Below are 22,506 nucleotides of genomic sequence, written 5' to 3' on the forward strand. Positions count from 1 at the left end.
AGAATTGAAAACGTCCAACAAAATGATAGAATACCTCCCGTCAACATCATCATTCATAAGAGGAGAAAACATCAACACCCGAATTAGAACGTATCTGGACTTAATTACCAGCCAAATGGTACGCACATAAGATTAAGAAAACACACGAGGTTAAAAAAGATTAAAAAAAACACGAAACAACATCTAGCGTGCATATCTGAGGTCCAATTGCCGAGACTCACCCACAACAGAAAAAAAAAGAATTGAACATTATCTGAACTTAATTACCAGCCAAACGGTACGCACATAAGATTAAAACAACACGTGACCCTCAACTAAGCACTTCCACCCTTACCTTAACAAACTGCACAACGCCACACAGGTAACAGTAACTCAATAACAAAACTAATTAACTTACCTGTCATCGTCGTCCCTTGCGTCCCCGTCCTCGGCTCCGTTTCCTCGCTTCCGGCAATCACTCACACGCACACCCCAACACGCCATCCTGACTGGTCACTGGAGAACTGGGGGACAGCGGGCGATCAGAAGGGGAGGACACTCAAGGTTAAATATGATAGAAAATGTGTTTTTTGTGGTTAACTTATGTAAATATGTGACAAAACGTAGACAAACATATACAGCAAGAAAAAACGTTTGGAGATGAGACAGTTTGATATTGAATAAGAGTATGAATGTGGAAAAAGACGATGGAGTTATTAATGAAGGTTTTAAATAAGGAATAAGCTACTGTAGATACATGGGAGGTAGGGCGAGGCTAGATTAAGTACTATTTCTACGAGACGTCATTCTTTAACAACCTTTCAATCATAACTCAAATAAACTCATGATTTCCACCTCTATTTGAACCTCTATTTAACCCTGTACTCTTGCCACTTCTAAAACTAAAGTAATTCCAATATATAAACCAGTAATCAAATCTACATTAACCTCGAAACACTAACCTAGATGATGTAATGACTTTCTTGGGAGTCTTGATTTTTAAGGAGAGTTGAGCTTCTGTTGACCTCGTGATCTGATGATGATGATGTCCACTGTTAAAGTCTTCATATATCTCCGCATGATCATCCTGCTACCGCCTCCTCTTCATATCTTTACTCTTCAAATCACTCGCTAATACTTGTACGGAGACATTTTCTTGCGGTAACATCCATCCCGCCGCGAAAGAGCGAACGAGCGAGCGAGCGAAACAGCACTTACCTCCCTCCACACGACGAATCCGCGATGGGAAGCGATAGGGGTTACTAGGCTATTATTCTCATGGCGCCGCAACTCCAGTGGTCATACGGCGCGATAGGGGTTGCCACATCAGCGTCTAGGGTCTTGGTGATTACGTATAGATGCAAGTATATGGGTTTTGATGCCCCACGTGGAGGTCTTGTAGGGTTTAGTGTGGACAGCTGGTGACGGGTGGACTGAGGCTGTTTCGGATCTGAGCGCGTCACGGGTCGGGTCGAATACCTCTCCACGATCCTCACACACTTTGCTCCCTTCCTGAAACAAAGAAAGGATACGTTTCACTATAAACACAAACACACCCACCCACACACACACACATACAGCGAGACCAACCAACCTTCCTTCCTTCCGTAATACGAGGAGGCGGAGGAGGAGGAGGAGGAGGAGGAGAGATAAAGAAAAGGAGAAGGAAAGAAGAGAAGTAGAAGAGGCAATATAGTAGTACCAGGACAAATTCCTCTCATATCCTCAACACGCGAGTCTAAAGCGCTCCACCTGAGAGGACAACACACCTGCCCTAATAAGACCACTCGACTCTATTACACGAAATCCTCCCCCCCGTAACATACATCAGGACTAGGGGATGAGGGGAAGGGGTAGAGGTGGTCAAGTCGCAGGTGTACCCAGGCGAGGGGTAATGTCCTCCCCGGGTAACGCAGGTAACAGGTGCGCGGGACAGGTGTAAGTTAGGGCAGGTGAGGGGCTGTGCTTACCTACCTGTGTACGAGAGGTAATGGGAATAGGAGATAGTGAAGGAGGAGAAGGAGGAGGAGGAAGAGGATGATGATGAAGATGAAGAGGAGGAAGAGGAGGAGGGAGAGGATGGAGAATAGACGAGAAAGCGTAGTAAGAAAAGAAGGAGAATGCATTAAAGAAAAACAGGGAAACGAGAGAGAAAGAATTGAAGAGGAAACAAACAGTGGAAAGAATAATGAAAGAAGGGAAGAAAAGAGGAAGAAAAGGGGAGAAAGAAGATGGAGAAGAGACAAGAAAATGAAGTAAAAAAAGGAAGGATGACAGAAAAGAAAAAAAAATATGGAAAAGAGAGAGAGAGAGAGAATAGAAAAAGATACAAGCAGTAGAAGGAAAGAAAAAAGAAAGGAAAAAATAAAAGGAGGAGGAGAAAGGGGACGCACATGAAGGAGAGAGGAGAGAGAGTGAGAGAAAAGGAGAGAGAGAGAAGGGAGGCTGGCTAAAGGGGGTCCGATCCTTTACCAATACCTGCGCCTTACGTACGCCTTAGGATCGGCTTATTTCCAGGTGGTGTATCGGGGAACCAGATCACTAGTCATTCACGCTTAATTATCACCCAATAGCGTCTCTCCATCATCCCTCTCTCCCTTCTCTCCCTTCCCTCTCCCTCCTCCCTCTCTCTTGTTAGCAGGTTAGGGTGGTATGTGACGCTCTTTCCTTCCTTCTTCTCTCCCTTCCTTCCCTCTCTTTCCCTCTCTCCATATCTCTTGTTAGTAGGTTAGGGTGGTATGAGACTTTCCTTCCTTCCTTCTTTCCTTCTTTCCTTCTATCCTTCCCTCCTTCCATTCTTTCTTTTCACCCAATAACCTTGCCTATAATTCATCGCTTTCAATATTACAGATAAAATAATTTAAGCATAAGAATAGAGGATAATTGAGAGAGGATGATGTAGGAAGAAGGAAAAATTAAAGAAAAAGGGAGAGGAAAAATGGAAGAAAAAGAATTACTTGAGATTTTGGAAGTGTGAAAACATCTTATGAATTTAAATAATCAGTTATCGTTTCACTATATTCATCTTTTCCCATTTTCTTTCTGTTTTACCTCCATTCTCTTTCTCTCCCAGCATCTCTCCTCTCTTTCTCCTCTCTCAGCCACCTCTTCCCACCTTTCCTATAGTCCCCCCTGAAATAACTGTATACAAACCCTCCCCTATTCCACCCCATCGCTATCACCAACCACGCGTTAAGAGGTTGTCGTTTTCTTTATCGGGCGAGACTGGCGATGACATGGACCCCTTACTATGCTAGACCTACACAACAGGGAACACGGGAGGACACGGGGACACGGGCAGCTGCTGGGGAGGGGCGGGGTAAGGAGGACGTGACGGGGATACGGGGAAGGGAGAGAGGGAAGCAAAGAAGGTATGGGAAGTAAGGGAGAGTGAAGAGGGAGAAAAGTAGAGGGGTTCTGAAGGGATATGTAGGGAGAGGAGGATATATAAGAGGGAGGAAAGAGGAACAGGAAGGAGAGGAGGGAAGAAGAGAGGCGAAATAGAGAGATGGAAAAGGAGAATAGGAAGAGAAGAGGAATAGAGAAAGAAACGACGAGAGGAGGAAAAGAAGCGAATGGAGAAGCTAGAAGAAGAGATAATAAAATGGGAAGAAGATTAATAAACGAAAAAAAAAATGAGAGAAGCAAAAAGGAGACACGAATGGGAGAAATGAAGGAAAATGGAATAAGAAAAGAAAGGGGAGGGGAATAAGGGAAGAGATAAGGCAGGTCTACGAAACATAGGAGGAGAACCAAAGAGAGGGAGGAAAGACATGAGTGAAGAGGGAAGAAGAGGGAAGAAGAAGGGGAATAAAGAAGGAGTAGACGAGGCGTGTCTTGGCCCTAACCGTACGGCGGAGTGCCTGGGGCGGGGAGAAAGGGTTATTAGTGTGGTGTTGTGTCCCTTGAATCTCACACGGAAGGCTGGCTGCTGGAGGTAGGCCGCGACGAGGGGGCGAGACGAGGCTGTACCGTTGGCCCAAAAAGTATCGGCTATTTTCTGAACGATGTGGCTGATAATGAGCGAACGAGAGAGAGAATGAAGGCTGGAAATTGTATATTGAGTATGTTTTTGATAATTTTTCGTATTAGTTCAAGTTTTGCTGCTCTAGAGTTGCTCAAATTACATACATACATATTACGAAGCACAGATAGGGAAATTAGTGAAAGCAAGAGAGAATGGGCGATAGAAACTGTGAATTGAGTGAGTTTTTGATAGTTTTTCATATTATTTTAAGTTTTGCTGTTCTAGAAGTTGCTCAAAAATAGTTGTCAGCCATATTATGAATTAAAACTAGGAGAATGAGCAAAGATTAAAGTATATTGGTAATGGAAACTGTATATTGCGTTTGTTTTAGATTTAGTTTTCACATTGGTTAAAGTTTCCTTGTTATAGAGTTGTTCAAAAATGATTATCGGACATATTATGAAATACAAACAGAATAATAAGTAAAAAAAAAATGGGGATAATGATGCTGGAAATTGTATCCTGTGTGCATTTAGACAGTTCTTTCTTCATATTGGTTTAAGTTCAGTTGCCGTCAAGTCTGGGAATACGAGGCTGAGTTTCGAGGCTCTAACTCTACCTGGGGCAGCGGGTCACCTGGAATACCTGCGGGGAAGTCATCCGCGCGAGTGATAACCGTCTCTTGTATACACGTGGACTTGGCGCGCGGAAAGGGCCGAAAAGGGTTGTCGATGCCGCCGCCGCCTCTCCGTCTCCTCCCGCTCCTCGTTTTTGCTGGTTGGATTGCGTGTGATTTTTTGTGAAGGGGTAAATGGGGGGTGAGGGGTGAGGGGGACTGGGTGGTTTTGTTTGTTTATGGGTATGTTTACTTTTCATTCTCTATTCGTTTTTGGAAAGTTGTCCGTCCATCTATTATTATCAGTTCTACACATGATAAAACCTGTCCAAGTCTTGTTCATTCTCTTGGTCTCAGTCGTCGCTAGAATATATGCTGCCTAATCCCTTTCCATTTGTATTTGTAAATGTGATCGTTGCTTGTCTTCTTCTACAGTCGGTCATTCTTAAATCTATTAGGTCTCCGTGTTACGCGAGATAAGACCCACGAAGTCCAGTATCTTGCTCTTCCTCGCCATAAGAATATCTGTTGTCAAATTCCTCTCCGAGCCGAACTTATATCAAGGCCAATACTCGATGTGGAAAAAAACAAAACCCAAAGTACTCATGGCTACCGGGGTTAATAATTGAGAGCGAAGTAGAATCCAGTACTACATGCAAGAGGAAGAAAGAAAGAGAGAGTTTAATGTACTATCAATGCTAACTGTATATAAATCTAAGTTCTTATAGCTATTGTGCTGAGTAAATGCGAATGAAGTAAATAAAATCCAGTGCCACATGCAAGAGAGTAAGAGAGTGGGAGAGAGAGCGAGAGAGTTTAACGTATTACATATGCTAACGAGATGAAAAAAGAAGAGAACCAAAGTCTTATCAATGAAGTGTGTTGGCGGGGGACGCAACCACCGATAAATCAGATTAATGTTCGCTGTATCTTACTTTTATTATTTGAATATTGCCGAAGCGGACGTGTGTAGTATGCATGTTTATTCACCATGGTAATGAGGCGACAGGGAAAGGAGAGTAGCCGATAAAATACACGAGAAAACCAGTACAGAAAAAAATAAAGGAAAGACGAAGGCAGAATAGATAATGGAGAAGGAGAAGAAAGAGGAACTAAGAGAAAAAAATGAATGATAAATAAAATACATAAAAATACGCGAGAAAACCAGTACAGAAAAAAATAAAGGAAAGACGAAGGCAGAATAGATAATGGAGAAGGAGAAGAAAGAGGAACCAAGAGAAAAAAATGAATGATAATAAATAAAATACATAAAAATACAGAAAATACTTAAAATAGAGAAGAAAACCAGTACAAGCAAAAAATGGAGGAGGGATGAAGGCGAAATGGATAATATAGAAGGATGAGAAAGAGAAGCTAAAAAGACGAAGTGAAAAAAATGAATGATAAAAAGGAAAATACGTAAAAAATACAGAAAATGCTTAAAATCGAGAAGAAAACCAGTACAAGCAAAAAATGGAGGAAGGACGAAATGGATAATATAGAAGGAGGAGAGAGAGAAGCTAAAAAGACTAACTGAAAAATATGAAAGTCAGATATTGGAGAAAATACATAAAATACAAAAGAAAACCAGTACAGGAAGTAATAGAAAATGGAGGAGGGACGAACATGGAATGGATAATGATGAGGAAGAAGAAAGCAAAGAGGAGTAAAAAAAAAAAAAAAAAAGGCAGGCGATGGAGTAAGTTCAGTTTGTAGTCGGGAAAGTAAAAATCTCGCAACCGACCTCTAGACTTTAAAATACACGAAGACATAAAAGGATCGCAAAACACTAGCAAGGATAAAGAGATAGAAAAAAAAGGCAAAACAACCCGAGAAAAGTCAGACAATAGAAATTAGTTACCGAGAACACACGAAAAATATATATATAAAAATCCGAAAAATGACAACGGAAAAAATGAAAGAAAACGAACAGAAATTGTGATAAGAAGGAAGAGACAGGAAAAAACTATCCCTCCCCCCCAAAAAAAAAAAATACTCTTGACAATATAAAAAAAAACACGTTGAAAATAAAAACCTCACCACAGAACCAGAACTCAAAGGACACGAAGAAAAGAAAGAAAAAGAAAAAAGAAAAGGAAAGAAAAAAAGAGGACTAATCATACTGTACACAAAGTGGTCGCTCAGGAATAATTGCCCACATGAAGAGGAGGAGGAGGGGGGGAAGGGGGGAAGGGGGGTGGAGGATGGGCAGGCACTCATTAAGGGGTGACTCGGCATTTTCCCCCAAGTGCAAATCAGGGAGAGATGCGTCGCGAGATAGTGTCAGGGCATAAATGGCATTAATATACAGCCTGTCACCGCCACCACCACCACCCCGGGGACGACCACGAAGACGACCCCCAACGACCCTCATTCCTTCCTCCTGCCAGTGACTAAAGACTACTGTTCCTTCTACTACTGCTACGACTACTGTGCTATTCTGCTTATACTTATGTCCCTGCTTTTGCTGCTATCGCTACTTCTACTGATTCTGCTCCTGCTGCTGCTACTACTGCGACTACTGCTACTACTACTACTACTACTACTACTACTACTACTACTACTACTGTATCTCTCTTGCTAATCATAACGTTCTTGCTATTGCTACTTCTGCTACTTCTACTACTACTACTACTACTACTACTACTGTCTTGCCCTACGAAACGACTATTGATAAGTTTTCTGTGTAATACTAAAGTCAGTCATCCTTGCTATCATTATCATCATCGTCATCATTTTTTTTTTGCTATTCCACGCGAAACGATACCAAAGCGAGATTGGAGACACGTAAAAATCACACACAGAAGCGAAACGGCGCCACCACCCGACTCCCGTACGCCCACACCCGCTGTCTGGGATGATGGAACAGGCAGACAATAACAACAAAACCATTTACCTCAACACAAGCACATGAGGAAGAAAAATGGGAAGAGGAAAAGTTAAGAAATATGATCAGGCGTTTCACAATACCTTCGTTTTTCTTTTTTTCTTTCTTTGTCTTTCTGTATCCATCCACCACCACCAACACATTTACAACCACCACTACCACCACAGGAATTCCCACCGTTGTCAGGAAAATGGATATTGGATTTATTAAAGAAGACAGGAGGGTACGCCAGAAAGAGGAGGAGGAGGAGGAGGAGGAGGAGGGAGAGGAACGGGGGAGGGGAGGGAACACATTAGCTCCTGGCAGCCCGACGCACCTCCTGACGACATCCCATCAAGGCGAACATCTTGGTCCACTTCTTTTTATTTGAGTCACTCCTCTGGCGGCGCTCAGCTCGTCACTACACTTATACCTCATGCAAGTCTCTTTCTCCCCCCTCCTCCCCCTCTCTCCCTCTCCCTCTCTCTCTCCCTCTCTCTCTCTCTCACCTCCCTGACTTGCCTTCCCGCCTAACCTTTCTCCTCGTATCGGCAGGTCACGTCTACACGGCTATCGGTGACTACCCCAACGCGCTGGCCTCCCACAAGCAGTGCGTGCAGCTGGTCAAGCAGATGGGCGACAAGCTGCAGGAGGCGCGGGAGATCGGCAACGTGGGCGCGGTGTACCTGGCCATGGGCGACTTCGACAGCGCTGTGGACTGCCACATGGAACACCTGCGCATCGCCAAGCACCTCAACAACAAGGTGGAGGAGGCGCGCGCGTACAGCAACCTCGGCTCCAGCCACCACTACAAGCGGAACTTCGACCAGGCCATCGCCTTCCACAACCATGTGCTGCGGATCGCACAGGACCTGGGCGACCGGACCATCGAGGCGCGGGCGTACGCGGGGCTCGGGCACGCGGCGCGCTGCATGAGCGACTACGGGCAGGCGCAGCGGTGGCACGAGAAGCAGCTGGACATGGCCCTCAGCACCAAGGACAAGGTGGCGGAGGGCCGCGCCTGCTCCAACCTGGGCATCGTGTACCAGCTGATGGGCCACCACGACGCGGCGCTCAAGCTGCACCAGGCTCACCTCAACATCGCGCGGCTGCTGCAGGACCGCGCAGGGATGGGCCGCGCCTACGGCAACATCGGCAACGCCTACTCCGCGATGGGCTACTACGAGCAGGCCATCAAGTACCACAAGCAGGAGCTGACCATCAGCAAGGAGGTGAACGACCGCATGAGCGAGGCGTCCACGCACGGCAACCTGGCGGTGGCGTACCAGGCGCTGGGCATGCACGAGATGGCGCTGCTGCACTACCACTCCCACCTCAACATCGCGCGCGAGCTGAAGGACACGGCGGGCGAGGCGTGCGCGCTCCTCAACCTCGGGAACTGCCACTCCTCGCGGGGGGAGTTCGCGCAGGCGGTGCCCTACTACGAGCAGTACCTCATGCTGTCCCAGGAGCTGCACGACACCGAGGGCGAGGCGCGGGCGTGCCACTTTCTCGGCTACGCCCACTACTGCCTCGGCAACTTCAAGGTCAGTCAGTCAATCAATCAGTCCTACTCACAGCCTCTTATGGTCAGCCAGTCAGTTAATCCCCCAGTTACTGCTTCTACCCAAAACCTCTTTCAGCTAAATCAGTCAATTTTTCATCCCAAAGTCTCATACACCCAGTCAGTCAGTTGATCAGCCATAAGTGCTTCTACCCAATGCCTCTTCCAATTGAATCAGTCAACTCAGCCAGTCATTCAGTTAGTTCGATATCCCGGAACCTTCCCCAGCAGCCAGACCTTCCCCAACTTGACCAACATTACCCCAGCTAGCCAACATACCTCGCCAATCTAAATACCATCCTGTGCTGTATCTCCCGCTCCTCACCACCACCCATCACTGACCCTCATCCACCCATCTCGCCCCCCAGGAGGCCATCCGCTACTACGACCAAGACCTGGCGCTGGCGAAGGACCTCCAGGACAGAAAGTCGATGGGGCGAGCCTACTGCAACCTGGGATTGGCACACCTGGCACTGGGGAACTCTGAGACCGCGCTAGAGTGCCAAAAATACTTCCTGGGTGAGTGAGAGAGAGAGAGCCAGAGCCAGAGCCAGAGAGAGAGAGAGAGAGAGAGAGAGAGAGAGAGAGAGAGAGAGAGAGAGAGAGAGAGAGAGAGAGAGAGAGAGAGAGAGAGAGAGAGAGAGAGAGTATAAAAAAAGCATCCTGGGTGTGATCTCCGACGTGATAGCCGCTGGACCAGCCTCACCATTGTCCACGGTGACCCCTTCTGTCTGTCTCCTGTTTTTTTATGCACCCCTCTCTCTCTCTCTCTCTCACCACCTACATTCCATAAGTACGAGACTCCTTTAAGCTTATCTCTCTAACTCTCATTCTCTCAACCTTTCGTCCTCACAGGTAACTTTCTAGCCTTTTAACCAATCTATCTTCTCCCCCTTCTTCTTTCACTCCTTAAGCCTTTCCCTCTAGTCCTTCCAACATCCTTTAGCATCCATCCTCTTCCTTCTTTACCCTCTTCAACTTTGGATTTTCTTCTCTTCGTCCCTTAGCAAATCCTCCACCAACTTCCACCTAAACATTCCACCAATGTCCTCAACCTCCCCTTCTCCTCTTTCTACCATTCCTAGCCTCTTCTTTTCTTTCGTTCTTTAGCAATCTTCTACAATTGCTTCTTTTCGTACTTTTACTAAACCTCAAGAAGCCTCAAGCAAAGCATACCACCAAGATCCTTTTCCTTAACTCCCCTACCCTTCCTTTTAGTCCTCCTTTTCCTCCCCCCTCCTAGCTAGCCATTCCGGAACGCTCTACCCCCACCCCCTGCTAGGCCCCCGCGGAAGGTCATATCGTACGGAGGAGGCAAGAGCTGACCCCATAAATATTAGGAAGCGCCTCTGACTGCTCCATCTGTCACCAAGAGGAGGAGGAACAATGCCGCGACTCCCACTGCGGAATTCTTGTGAGACAGCGGTTGTTTTTACCCGGCCGTGGGGGGTCAGCTCTGGGGGGGAGGGGGAGGGGGGGAGGATAGGTGGTGCGGTCAGGGAGGGAGGGAGGAGGAGGAGGAGGAGGAGGAGGAGGAGGAGGAACATGGTGAGAGGAGAGGTATACTAGGAAAGGGTGCGGAGGAGTTACACAAGATAGAGGAAGGGAGGAATGGAAGGGAAGGGAAGGGAAGGGAAGAATATATTTATAACTCCCTCAAGAATCAAATATTTTAGACTTTCATAGCAAAAAAATGACATATAGCCCTCCTCAAAAAATAAAACAAATAAACAAACACAACAAATCAATTAAAACGTACTAAAACATATACATTCGATTTCAAACGAAGAAAAGAACTAAGAAAACAACAACCACAAAATAACATCCACCCTTTAAAAAAAAAAAATAATAAAAAATCAGCTCTCCCTTCCTTCAAATGCGACACACTTTCCATCGCCTTCCTTTCCTCTCTTCGGCTCGTGGTTTGCGGTTTCCCATCGAGAGCCGCAGACTGGAGGCGAGATAACAGGTGTGAACTAGCCGCCTCGTGGGGCCCGTGGGTGGAGGTATCGGCAGGGGGTCCTAAGAGGGTCGTGGGAGGTCGTAGGATGGTCGTAGGAGGCGCTTTTGTAGGGTTTAAGGAAGGAGGGTTAGTGGGGAGAGGAGGAGAAGGAAGAGGAGGAGGATATGGGAGGTTAGGAAAGGAGAGAGATGTTAAGCAATATGGTATTTCCTCCTCTTTTTTTCTTCTTCGTCTTCGTCTTCTTGTTCTTTGTTCTTGTTTTTTTTCTGTTTTTTGTCCTTGTTCTTCCCTTTCTTCTGGCTCTTGTTCTTCCTGTATTCCTTTTAACACCTCTTGTTCTTTGCTTTATGCTTCGTCTTCTGGTTCTTCTTGTTCTTGTTATTCCTGTTGATGTTCTCCTTTTCCTTGCTCTTCTTTGCTTTGTTCTCCGTTTTCTTCGCTTTGTTCTTCTTTTAACACCTTTTGTTCTTTGCTTTATGCTTCGTCTTCTGGTTCTTCTTGTTCTTGTTATTCCTGTTGATGTTCTCCTTTTCCTTGCTCTTCTTTGCTTTGTTCTCCGTTTTCTTCACCTTGTTGTCCTTTTAACACCTCTCCATCTCCTCCACCAGCCCTGGCACACATGATGAAGCACCTCCAAGGCAAATTCCGGGCGCTGGGCAACATCGGCGACGTGCTGATGAAGATGAAGAACTACGACGAGGCGGTGAAGGTCTACCAGAAGCAGCTCGTCTTGGCCAAACAGTCAAGGGATAAGGTGCTTGAGGCCTCGGCTTACGGCGCTCTCGGCCTCGCTCACCGACTCCTGAAGTGCTTCGATAAGGCCCTCGGCTATCACACGCAGGTAAGGGTAGGACGTCAGGTGTAGGATAAGTCAAGGATAGCGTAGGATCTCAAGGTTATGGACACGTAAGTTCAGGATAGCATAGGATGTCAGGAGGATAAGACCAGGATAGCTTTGATGTCATGTGAAGGATAAGTCAAGGATAGCGTAGGATCTCAGGGTTAAGGATACGTAAGTTCAGGATAGCATTGGATGTCAGGAGGATAAGGCCAGGATATCTAGGATGTCCGGTTAAGGAAAATAGTGTATAGGATCAAATGAAGGTGATTAGAGGATAGCTATATGATGTTAGGTGAAGGATATGTAAGTTTAGGATAGCGTAGGATGTCAGGGGAAGGATAAATAGGTCCTGGATAGCGTTAGGTGAATAGGACTCACTTTTGTTTCTTCTCCTCGTGTCTGAGAATGTGATACGATACGCAATAGTGCTCTTTGTATTCGTAACTTTGACCCTATTTTGTCCCGCAGGAGTTGACGATCCGGCAGGAAATGGGTGATATCAAGGGGGAGTGTAAGGCCCATGGACACCTCGGCGCCGTGCACATGTCCCTCGCCAACTACACGAACGCCATGAAGTGTTACGAGGAGCAGCTGGAGCGCGCCAAGGAGCTGAAGGTGAGGAGAGGCATGCCGGCTTCCTTATCTTGGTTCTGCAAATACAATGAGCGCCTCTCCTGTCCCGGCTCGCATCACCATTCCCCTCAGCGCTGCCTCCTCTCTCCCTCTCATTCCTCACCATCATGTCTCGCCTCTCCCTCCCTCCGCCTTTCCCCTACCCTTTATCATCTCTCCCTCCGTCGCACCTCCTCATTCTTCACCCACCATCTTCGTCTTATCTGCATCCCTCGCCCACCACCTTTCCCTCAGCTGTTATCGCCGCTCCCTCCATCCACCGCCTCCGTTCGTGCCATTATTTTCTACCTTTCTTTCATCCATTAGCGTCACTGCCTTCCCGGTACTAACGCCACGTCGCCTTTCATTCCTCGGTCACTCTCCGCGGCCCCTTCCGTCCGACTTTCCTTTATCCTCCATCACGGCACTCTCTCCCCCTCCTTCCTGTCTTTCCTAATGCCCTTCTTCCCGTTATTCAGGACGCGGCGCTCGAGGCTCAGGCGTTCGGCAATCTGGGCATCGCGCGCCTCAACATGGGCCACTTCGAGGACGCCATCGGGTATCTGGAGCAGCAGCTGGCTACGCTCGAGCAGCTCTCCACCACCACCGCCGTCATCGACAAGGGCCGCGCCTTCGGGAACCTCGGCGACTGTTACGACGCTCTGGGAGACTCCGAGGAAGCCATCAAGTGCCACGAGCAAGTGAGTGTCTGCGACGTTTTCAGTCCAGGGTTTTCACGCGTCAGTCTTGCAAGCCGCGTTACTCAGTTGCAACTGTAAATAGTAACCCTACTATAAAGTGCCTCTAACTATCTGGTTATCTTCCGCAGTACCTGGCCATCGCTCTAAAGACCAAGAGTCCGAGGGACCAGGAGCGCGCCTACAGAGGCCTTGGCAGCTCTCATCGCTGCATAGGCAACCTGCAGCAGGCGCTGGTGTGCTACGAGAAGCGGCTCGTCGTCTCGCACGAGCTGAACATTCCCGCGGCCAAGGGGTCGGCCTACGGGGAGCTGGGCCACATCCACTCCCTCCTCGGTAACTTCGAGCAGGCCATCTCCTGCATGGAGCACCAGCACCAAATAGCGCGGTGAGTGTGTACGCCGGCGGCCAGGTGAATACTGAGACACACCTGTCACTGGTTATAAAACAGAACAGGTGAACTGAGGAACCATCCCAACCAAACTTCGTGTTACAGAGAGCTGGGCGACAAGCTGTGCGAGGCGGAGGCGGCGTGCGGCCTGGGCACGGTGTACCAGCAGATGTGTGAGTACGCCACCGCCCTGCGCTACCACGAGCTGGACCTGCGCATCGCCGAGGAGCTGACCAACCCGGCCGAGCAGGGGAGGGCGCACGGGAACATCAGTTTGGCGTACGAGTCTCTGGGGAATTTCGAGCAGGCGGTGACCCACGGCGAGCAGCACCTCAGCATCGCCGCGCAGATGAACGACAAGGTATGAAGGCCAGCGGCCAGCACGCTGTTGTTAGCATGACCTAACACAATGACCTAGCTCGTTCTTGATGAATATAAGGAAAGAATGAGTTGTTACAATATTCTTTGAATAAAGAAAGTGTGTGGCCAGCCATAAGGGCGGCAGGCACTGTGTCTTGCCTCGTGCTCACGGGCGTGTTGTGCCGCAGGTGGCCAAGACTCTGGCGTACGCCTCGTTGGGCCGCGTCCATCACGCCCTCGGCAACACTACCCAGGCGGTGGCGTACCTGCAACAGGGACTCCAGATCGCCGAGCAGTTGGGGCGTCGCGAGGACGAAGCCAAGATCCGCCACCGCCTGGGCATGGCGCTGTGGGGCCACGGGGACCTGGAGGCCGCCCACACGCACCTGGACCGCGCCGCGCACCTTCTGGACACCATCAGGAGGGACGCGCGCGGCTCGCAGGACTACCGCCTGTCCCTGTTCGACCTGCAGACGGCCTCGTACCAGGCGCTGCAGCGGGTGCTGGTCGGGCTGGGGCGCAACGAAGAGGCGCTGCTGGTGGCCGAGCGGGGCAGGACCCGGGCCTTTGTCGACCTGCTGCTTGAGCGTCAGGGCGCCTCTACCGCCTCCCGCGCCTCCAGGATCGAGGACTCCACGCCCAGCTCGGTGGAACAGATTGTTGACATCGTAAACCGGCAAAAGGCGTCGGTGCTTTACTACAGCATCGCCGCCGGCTGCCTCTACAGCTGGCTTATTGTCCCCAACAAAGGTGAGAGAATGGATCTCCTTCATATCATAAATGTTACTGGTATATGTGTATAGCTTCTGAGAAAGGTTCCTCTAAGTCCTATGGAGTCTAAGATAATTTTACCATTACTAAGCCAGCGGTTCACTCTTCCTTCAGGTGTTGTCAAGTTCAACGAGGTGAGCGTCAGCGAGGTAGAAGCCGAGCGCGAGGGTGACTGCGGGGAGGACGCCACAGGTACCACGGGCTCCTTGCTGGAGCACTACATCCAGTCGGTGCGGGACGCTCTAGGCGTGGAGTGTGGCGCCGGGGTGACCCGCGGTGGCATCGCCAGCGAGACGGAAAGCGAGGCCGGCGACATGTGGAACGCCCACCTAGAGGAACTGGGCGACAAGCTGAACCACGAGGCCGACAGGACGGGTTTCCTGCGCATGGTGAACAGGAACCATCTGTTCAACTCGTCTAACTACTCCCTGTCGTCCCTCTTCTCGCTGGGGTCCGTCAGCGGCTCCATCGCCTCCGGCCCCGCCTCGCGACCTGGCTCCACTCGCTCTCGCAAGGTCACCTGGCAAGGCCCCTCCTGCCTACGCTCCCTCTATGAGCTGCTCATCGCTCCCATGGAGGACCACCTGCCCGAGGCCGGGGTGTCTCGTGAGCTGATGCTGGTGCTGGAGGGGGACCTCTACCTCGTGCCCTTCCCCGTTCTCAAGGGCACCAACTGCAACGACTACCTGTGCGAGCGGTACTCCCTGCTGGTGGTGCCGTCCATCAGTGCCCTCAAGGTGAGCCAGCGCTCCAAGAACTCCAAGCCCAGCGGCGAGCAGACCACGGCGCTTGTGATCGGCAACCCCAAGCTGCCCAGCACCGTCACGGAGCAGTGGGGGTGGGGCGACATCCCCTACGCTGAGCAGGAGGCAACCATCGTGGCCGAGATGCTGCAGACCAAGGCACTCACGGGCTCCTGCGCCAACAAGGAAGCCATTCTGAGGCTGATCAGCCAGGTGGAGTGCATCCACCTGGCTTCCCACGTGTCCTGGAAGCTGTCTGCGGTGATACTCTCCCCGGGGGAGTTCGTGGAGTCCCGCGCCTCCAAGCGGCTGTCACACTCCTCCCAGCCCGAGGCCATCCACGAGCACCTGGACGACGAGGGCTCAGAGATCGCCTCCACCATCGACCTCCCCGCGCTCTCAGAATTCCTGCTGACGGCGGCGGACATCCTCAACCTGAAGCTGCGGGCCAAGCTGGTGGTGGTGTCGTCCTGCCACACGCGGGACCACCACGGGCGGGCCAACAGTGACGGCGTGGTGGGCCTCACGCGAGCCCTGCTGGCCGCAGGGGCCCAGTGCGTCCTGGTGTCCCTTTGGCCCGTTCCGGACACTGCCGTGAAGATACTCTTTAGGACTTTTTACTCTTCACTTCTGCAGGTAAGGAACTTCGCCATTACGATGCCTGGTGAGTGGTATTCATGCCAGAGTGATCGATAAATTGCATCTTTTATCATATTCCTTCTTTGTAACATGATGTTGACATGATACTTCCTACTGTGCCTCTTCTATGATAATTACAGCTTTGAGTCTTCGAAGAATGAGTCATGATCATTACTTCTCCTTTTAGGGTGCGCGAGTAAGCCGGGCACTGTCAGAAGCTCAACAAACCGTCCAAACCACCAAGCACTTCGCCCACCCCGCCAACTGGGCCGGCTTCCTCCTCGTGGGTGCCGACGTCAAGCTATCCAACAAGGTAAGGTTCAGACCACCACATATCAACCATAAAGCAACTAACAGTTAAAATCTTCTTGAAGATTCAAGTTTGGGAGGCCAAATATCACAAAGCTGCACATTATTTTGATGATGCAGTTTATTGTTCCTTTGTAAAGTTTTTCTGTTCCCCGCAGGTGGCACTGATGGGCCAGGCGCTGTGCGAGCTGCTGAGGACGCCGGATAAGTGCAGGGACGCCCTCAGGGTGACTCTTCACCTGGTAAGTTATTCATGAACATTTTCAATGAATGTTATATGCGACATACGACTTAAGGGCTTAATCCACCAACATGTCCTGTGAAAATATTCTGGTAAACAAAGCAATTTGAGGATCAAGTCACATTTTCACTCACACGCCACGAGACGGTGAGGAGGTGAGGTAACGCCCTTGTAGCGGTGAGTTGACCCCCTGTCCTCCCTGCTTCCTCAGGTGGAGAAGTCTCTGCAGCGGATCCACCGCGGGCACCGCAACGCCATGTACACCACACAGAAGTCCATCGAGAACAAGGTCGGCAACGTGTCCGGCTGGAAGGACCTGCTCATGAGCGTCGGCTTCAGGTTTGAACCGGCGGCCAACGGCATCCCCAGCAGCGTGTTCTTCCCTCAGAGCGACCCAGGGGAGCGGCTCACCCAGTGCTCCGCTTCCCTACAGGCCCTGCTGGGTGAGTTTCCGAAGACAAACTGATCTAAAGCTCCTCAACATTGCAAGAAGACGCTGCCTTCATGGACAGACGTTATTCACTGTTGCCATCTTAGTACATTCACCGTCATTATTTTCCTCCGTGTCTTCAGTAGCAAATACTCAAGACTTCCTTCTTCTCCAACAGGACTCTCCCAGATATCCCTGCAGGCAGTCTCAAAGCTGCTGGATTCGCCAGAGTACGCGGAGGACGTGATCTCGGTGATGCGGTGCGTCATCACCCAGTTCACCGTGAAGGACCTGGAAAACGAGTCCATCGAGGTGCCCGTCCACGTGAAGCTGTGGCGGGTGAACGGCTGCCACGAGCTGCTGGCCTCTCTAGGTGAGCGACGCGGCAGAGAATGAGGGGAAGGGGAGGAAGGAGGAAGAGGAATAAAGTAGGGATGGATGAACGAGAAATCTAGAATAATCTTTTTTATGAAGATTAAGAAATTCGTTCCAAAAATATGTGTCAGCAAGGCGCCACTAACTGCCTTCCTTTCGACAGGCTTCGACCTGATGGAGGTGGGCCGTGACGAGGTGACGCTGCGGACGGGCAAGCAAGCCAACAAACGCAATATTCAGTTCGCGCACCAGGCTCTCCTGGCGCTTTTTGGTAAGTTGACAGCATGAGACAAAGATTCATCTGGCAGTACCTTGAATATATGCTTTGGCTATAATGACATTTCTTTTTTATAACTTGTCTTGGCATGACTCCAGCTTCACAGACGGTACAATGTTCCTTTTTAAGTCACTTGTGGCGATGTTTCAGACACTCAAGACGCGCCCAAGAGTCTCAGCGTGGACTCCAGTAGCAGCCTCGAGTCCCTTGTCAGCTCCGATGACGAGGATGAGTCCGTGGCAGCCCCGCCGCCTCCCCCACCCCCTTCTCAGCCCCTGCCGCCGCATCGTCCAGCCCCGCTGCTTCTGGGTCGTGGCGCCTTCTCTAGCTACGTTAGGAACCGTGGCGAGCCTGACGGGGCGCGGGCCTCCACCAGCGAGCAGAAAGGGCGGGAGAGCGACGCCGCCTTCACGCCCTCCCCTGTGGACCCAGTGGCCAAGTACTCCCAGGCCTTTCGTAATGCACATGGGCCTCCCAGCGACACCGGGTCCCCGCAGCCCTCCCCGCGGCTTTCCCTCACGCTGGCACACCAAAACAAGATCCGTTCTATGTACACCTCGGCGTCCCCGGCGAGTGATGGCGGCGGGAAGCGCCCGGACAGCTCGAGCAGCACCAGCAGCATGACGGACTGGGAGAGCGGCCAGGCCACGGTGCGCCGTCAGCCTCTGGCTAAGCCCGCCATCGCCCCCAAAGCCCCGCCGCCCACACACAGCCGAGTCAGTGACGTGAGCGCCGGATTCATGCGGCCACAGTACGTCACCATCAACAAGAGCAACTCCCAGGCGTCTTCCGGGTTTGAATCACAAAGTTCAGACTCCGACTTTGGTCCGCGGCGGACGGGGACGGTGCGCAGCGTGTACACCACCGTGGGCAGCGCCGCTACGCTCAGACTCAGCAAGGGCTCCACCATGGACACGCTGGACCGCCTCAGCGTCCGCACCGAGGTAGGCCGCCCGAGCCTCGGTGGGGCTAGAGGACGCCGTGACCGTAGCAGTGAGCGGGAACTGTCCGCCGAGGCAACGGAGGGTCAGGCATCAACTTCTGCCGCCGCCGTGCCCGCCCCCGCCGCCGAGGCCCCCGAAACCCGGCCTGCAGTGCCTGTCAGGAAGATGCCAGAAGTACAGCTGGACTCCTCCATCGGTAAGTTGCTGCGGCCAAGAACAAACCACGCGGCGACCATCCACGAGAACGACTCACTCTACAACTACCGCTCAGGAGACGAAATGTCTATGAAAATGAGCCACATGGGCCACAAGAGCATCCAGGACCATATCATCGCCACACAAATGTCTCGCCTCAACAGGGAGATGCCTATCAGCGACGTCTACCATGAGAGGAACCTTGGCCTGGGCCTCGCGCCGCCTCTCTCCAAGCTGCTCATGTCCGCCGCGCAGCCCATCGTGGCGGGTGACCACGCCGACGCGGAGAGCAAGTCCGCCTCGGAGGACAGCTTCGGAAACTTCGACAAACTGTCCCTGGCTGACGACAACCAGTTGGCATTGCCTCCAAAGCCTGACTTCAAGCCAAAGCCACCGCCCATCCCGCCTAAGAGGTTTGGGCCCAAGCCGTGGGTGTCCGCCCACCCACAGGTCCCAACCATGGGCGTCACTCTGGACGCCTCCACTGGGCTGCCGCAGTCCAACGTTGTGTCTGAGCTTAGCCGAAGAGACGAGGGCGACGGCCGCTCCATGACGGACTCCCACTACTCCGGCTACTCCCCCTCCAGGAACAACGGCATCAACAAGCCGGGTGACCTCAGCGGCCCCGTGCCCTCCTCCTCCCAGAGCAGAAGCTACTACGACCTGAAGAGCAGCTCGGGAGTGGGCGGCGCCGAGCGGGAGCAGGACACTCTTGGAGCTCTGCCATCGGCGAGCATGGCCTCTCGAGGGGACGAGCCGCTGCACCACACCGTCGCGGAGCTCAACACCTACGCGGCCTTCAACCCCGCTTACGAGCACGACGAGCCCATGAGCGTCGGGTCCGTCGGGGCGCGCATCGGGTCCTCGGAGATCGCGGAGTACATGGAGCAGCTCCTCGGCACGACGGAGCCCTCGGAGAATGACCAGTCCGACGAGGCCTCCGAGGCGAAGAGCAAGACCTGCAAGCGGCCGGGCAAACACCCCTCGGCGTGGAGCAAGTCAAAGACCCACAAACAGTTCTCCCATCACACGCAGCAGTCCTCGTCCTGCTAGCGATTACTACTTCGCGCCGGCGACACGTCTCCGGCGCTGTCCCGCTGTACATAGTGTCTAGGAGGAGAAAGCAGGAGTAGGTGGAGGAGAAGTAAAGAGGAGGAATCTATGGAGGAGCAATAGGAGCAGAACCAGTAGGAGGAGGAGGTAAAACATGGAGTAGGAGGAGCAAGAGCAAAAACAATAGGAGCAGGAGAAGGAGAAGTTGTAGCAGGAGTAGAAGGAGTCGTAGTAGGAGGAGTAGGAAGAAGAGGAGACGTCTGCAATAAACAAGTCTGAGGGGCGGGCGTGGTGCAGCGTCCCCCGCTAACCCTATCCTGTCTTTGCCAAGTTTGAGTGCCAAGTGTGAGATGCCATATCAAGGGTTTTGGGAGACAAGGACTCCTGCACGGGGACATCCTTCGGTGCCAAAGCATTACCTATCCGTCCCTGCCACGCGTTGTCTTCCCAAAGCAGTTCAAAGACAGTGATGTAAATGTAAATCCAAGTGCAAACCACTTATCCGACCCGCCATAGCTGATTCCAAAGGCTGATGGAACTAATTTTTTTTTCAGTTTTTTGAGTTTTTGTTTTGAGTTGAGAGAAAGATCGTTTTGGGAATGTGCGGATTTGAGGAAGAGAAAAAGTAACATTTCTCTTTCTTTTTCTTTGTATCTCTTTCCCAATGCTAAAGAAACACTTATAAATCTTTCTGTATTACAATTTAAACTCAATTCCATGTTCCTATTGTCTCTTTCCCTTGACTTTGGAGGAGAAAAAGTTACATATGTCTTTTTTTCTCCTTTTCTCTCTCTCTCTCTCTCTCTCTCTCTCTGAGCTACAGAAACATCCACAAATCTTTCTAAATCACAACTTAAACTCAATTCCATATTCCTGTTAACTTTTTCCCTTGACTTAGCTTCTCTCTCACTCTTTTCTCTCATACTCCAAGTCACTCCTTTCCTCCCTCTCTCCGTCTCGTCCACCTGCCCAAAACAGATCCACTCGACGCTCCCGCACGCAAAATCTCCATCCATCAGTTCGCCAAATAACCTTAAACACTCCCTCAAAAGAACTACCGCAAGATATGAAAATAATGTGCCTTGGGTATCGATTCTTTCTTCCCTTCATTACGTGTCAGGTAAATTAGTCACCTGGAAAATGTTACCTGGCATGGAGGTTATTTAGGAGGAGGAGGAGGAGGAGGAGGAGGAGGAAGAGGAGGAGGAGGAGGTGTGAGTGCAAGAGAGGATGAATAGAGAACATGACTCAAGGTTGTGAAGGACATTTTATACCCAGTGAGATTGTTTGTTTGTATGTGTGTTTGTGTTTGTTTGTGTGTGTGTGTGTGTGTGTGTGTGTGTGTGTGTGTGTGTGTGTGTGTGTGTGTGTGTGTGTGTGTGTGTGTGTGTGTGTGTGTGTGTGTGTGTGTGTGTGTGTGTGTGTGTGTGTGTGTGTGTGTGTGTGTGTGTGTGTGTTCGGGAAAATGGTCTAGTGCTGTGCCACAAAAAAACACAGGTGGTGTGTTTTTTTCTGTATATTGTGATATATATTATATGATTTACTGTAATATATCTCCGTGTATTATATATAGAATTTTTCACATGTGACTTTTAATACCCTACTACTTAAAACCTAAAACATAACACAACGTAACCGAACACGAGGTAAAACACGTTGCAAAATAAATACTGCATAAGAATAAAAATAGTGTGTCTTAGGTATCTACTTTCTTCTTTTTATCATGTACAAGGCAAATTAGTTCCCTGAAAAATATGACTTCGTATGGAAATGATTTAGAAAGACAAGGAGGAGGAGGAGGAGGAGGAGGAGGACCACGACGAGGTACGACGCACGATAAATCTCTCTGTCATGTTGTTGGGTCGCTCTGACAGTGAACTATGAACGCCAAACCGAGGTATGAAATCTCACCTACAGTGTAACAAGCGTGGGAGAGATTGAAGCTGCAGAGAAACTTGGGTAAATGAATAAAACTGGCTGCAGGAGGAGAAAGGGAGACAGATGAGAAAGGGGTGATAAAATGAGGAGTATATCAAAAGTTCTAGTTCCTTAAAGGGTGCAGGTATATGTAGGTGTGTGGGTATCTGTTAATGAGGGAATACTGACTAAGATTGGAGACTGTATAGGTATGTAGAAGGGTGGGAAGGGCTGTTACAAGAGGGCTTTTGAGGGTGTAGGTATATGTGGGTGTGTGGGTATCTGTTAATGAGGGAAATGCTGACTAAGAGTGGAGACTGTATAGGTGTGTAGAAGGATGCGGGAAGGGCTGCTACAAGAGGGCTTTTGAGGGTGTAGGTATATGTGGGTGTGTGGGTATCTGTTAATGAGGGAAATGCTGACTAAGAGTGGAGACTGTATAGGCGTGTAGAAGGGTGGGAAGGGCTGTTACAAGAGGGCTTTTGAGGGTGTAGGTATATGTGGGTGTGTGGGTATCTGTTAATGAGGTAATACTGACTAAGATTGGAGACTGTATAGGCGTGTATGTAGAAGGGTGGGAAGGGCTGTTACAAGAGGGCTTTTGAGGGTGTAGGTATATGTGGGTGTGTAAGTATCTGTTAATGAGGGAAATGCTGACTAAGAGTGGAAACTGTATAGGTGTGTAGAAGGGTGGGAAGGGCTGTCACAAGAGGGCTTTTGAGGGTGTAGGTATATGTGGGTGTGTGAGTATCTGT

The 22,506-nt window shown here is 50.3% G+C and overlaps 1 protein-coding gene across 3 annotated transcripts in view; it reads left to right on the forward strand.

The window, feature by feature from the left end:
• LOC127008754 (tetratricopeptide repeat protein 28-like) overlaps positions 1 to 21,401 on the forward strand; it is a 76,762-nt gene extending 55,361 nt beyond the window's left edge. Inside the window, exons 5-19 of one of the 3 annotated variants that reach the window (XM_050881118.1) lie at positions 7,984 to 8,975; positions 9,361 to 9,511; positions 11,564 to 11,796; positions 12,265 to 12,411; positions 12,888 to 13,109; positions 13,238 to 13,494; positions 13,603 to 13,858; positions 14,046 to 14,607; positions 14,743 to 16,007; positions 16,198 to 16,323; positions 16,478 to 16,561; positions 16,772 to 17,003; positions 17,169 to 17,363; positions 17,529 to 17,636; positions 17,772 to 21,401. In XM_050881118.1, the coding sequence (XP_050737075.1) occupies positions 7,984 to 8,975; positions 9,361 to 9,511; positions 11,564 to 11,796; positions 12,265 to 12,411; positions 12,888 to 13,109; positions 13,238 to 13,494; positions 13,603 to 13,858; positions 14,046 to 14,607; positions 14,743 to 16,007; positions 16,198 to 16,323; positions 16,478 to 16,561; positions 16,772 to 17,003; positions 17,169 to 17,363; positions 17,529 to 17,636; positions 17,772 to 19,834 (6,893 nt within the window). In that variant the 3' untranslated portion in view covers positions 19,835 to 21,401. The remainder of the gene's footprint in view (positions 1 to 7,983; positions 8,976 to 9,360; positions 9,512 to 11,563; positions 11,797 to 12,264; positions 12,412 to 12,887; positions 13,110 to 13,237; positions 13,495 to 13,602; positions 13,859 to 14,045; positions 14,608 to 14,742; positions 16,008 to 16,197; positions 16,324 to 16,477; positions 16,562 to 16,771; positions 17,004 to 17,168; positions 17,364 to 17,528; positions 17,637 to 17,771) is intronic. The other 2 variants (XM_050881120.1, XM_050881119.1) reach the window with 2 other exon arrangements.
• Positions 21,402 to 22,506: the final 1,105 nt, after the last annotated feature.

Source organism: Eriocheir sinensis, chromosome 38, assembly GCF_024679095.1.
Source record: "Eriocheir sinensis breed Jianghai 21 chromosome 38, ASM2467909v1, whole genome shotgun sequence".
Lineage (NCBI taxonomy): Eukaryota > Metazoa > Arthropoda > Malacostraca > Decapoda > Varunidae > Eriocheir > Eriocheir sinensis.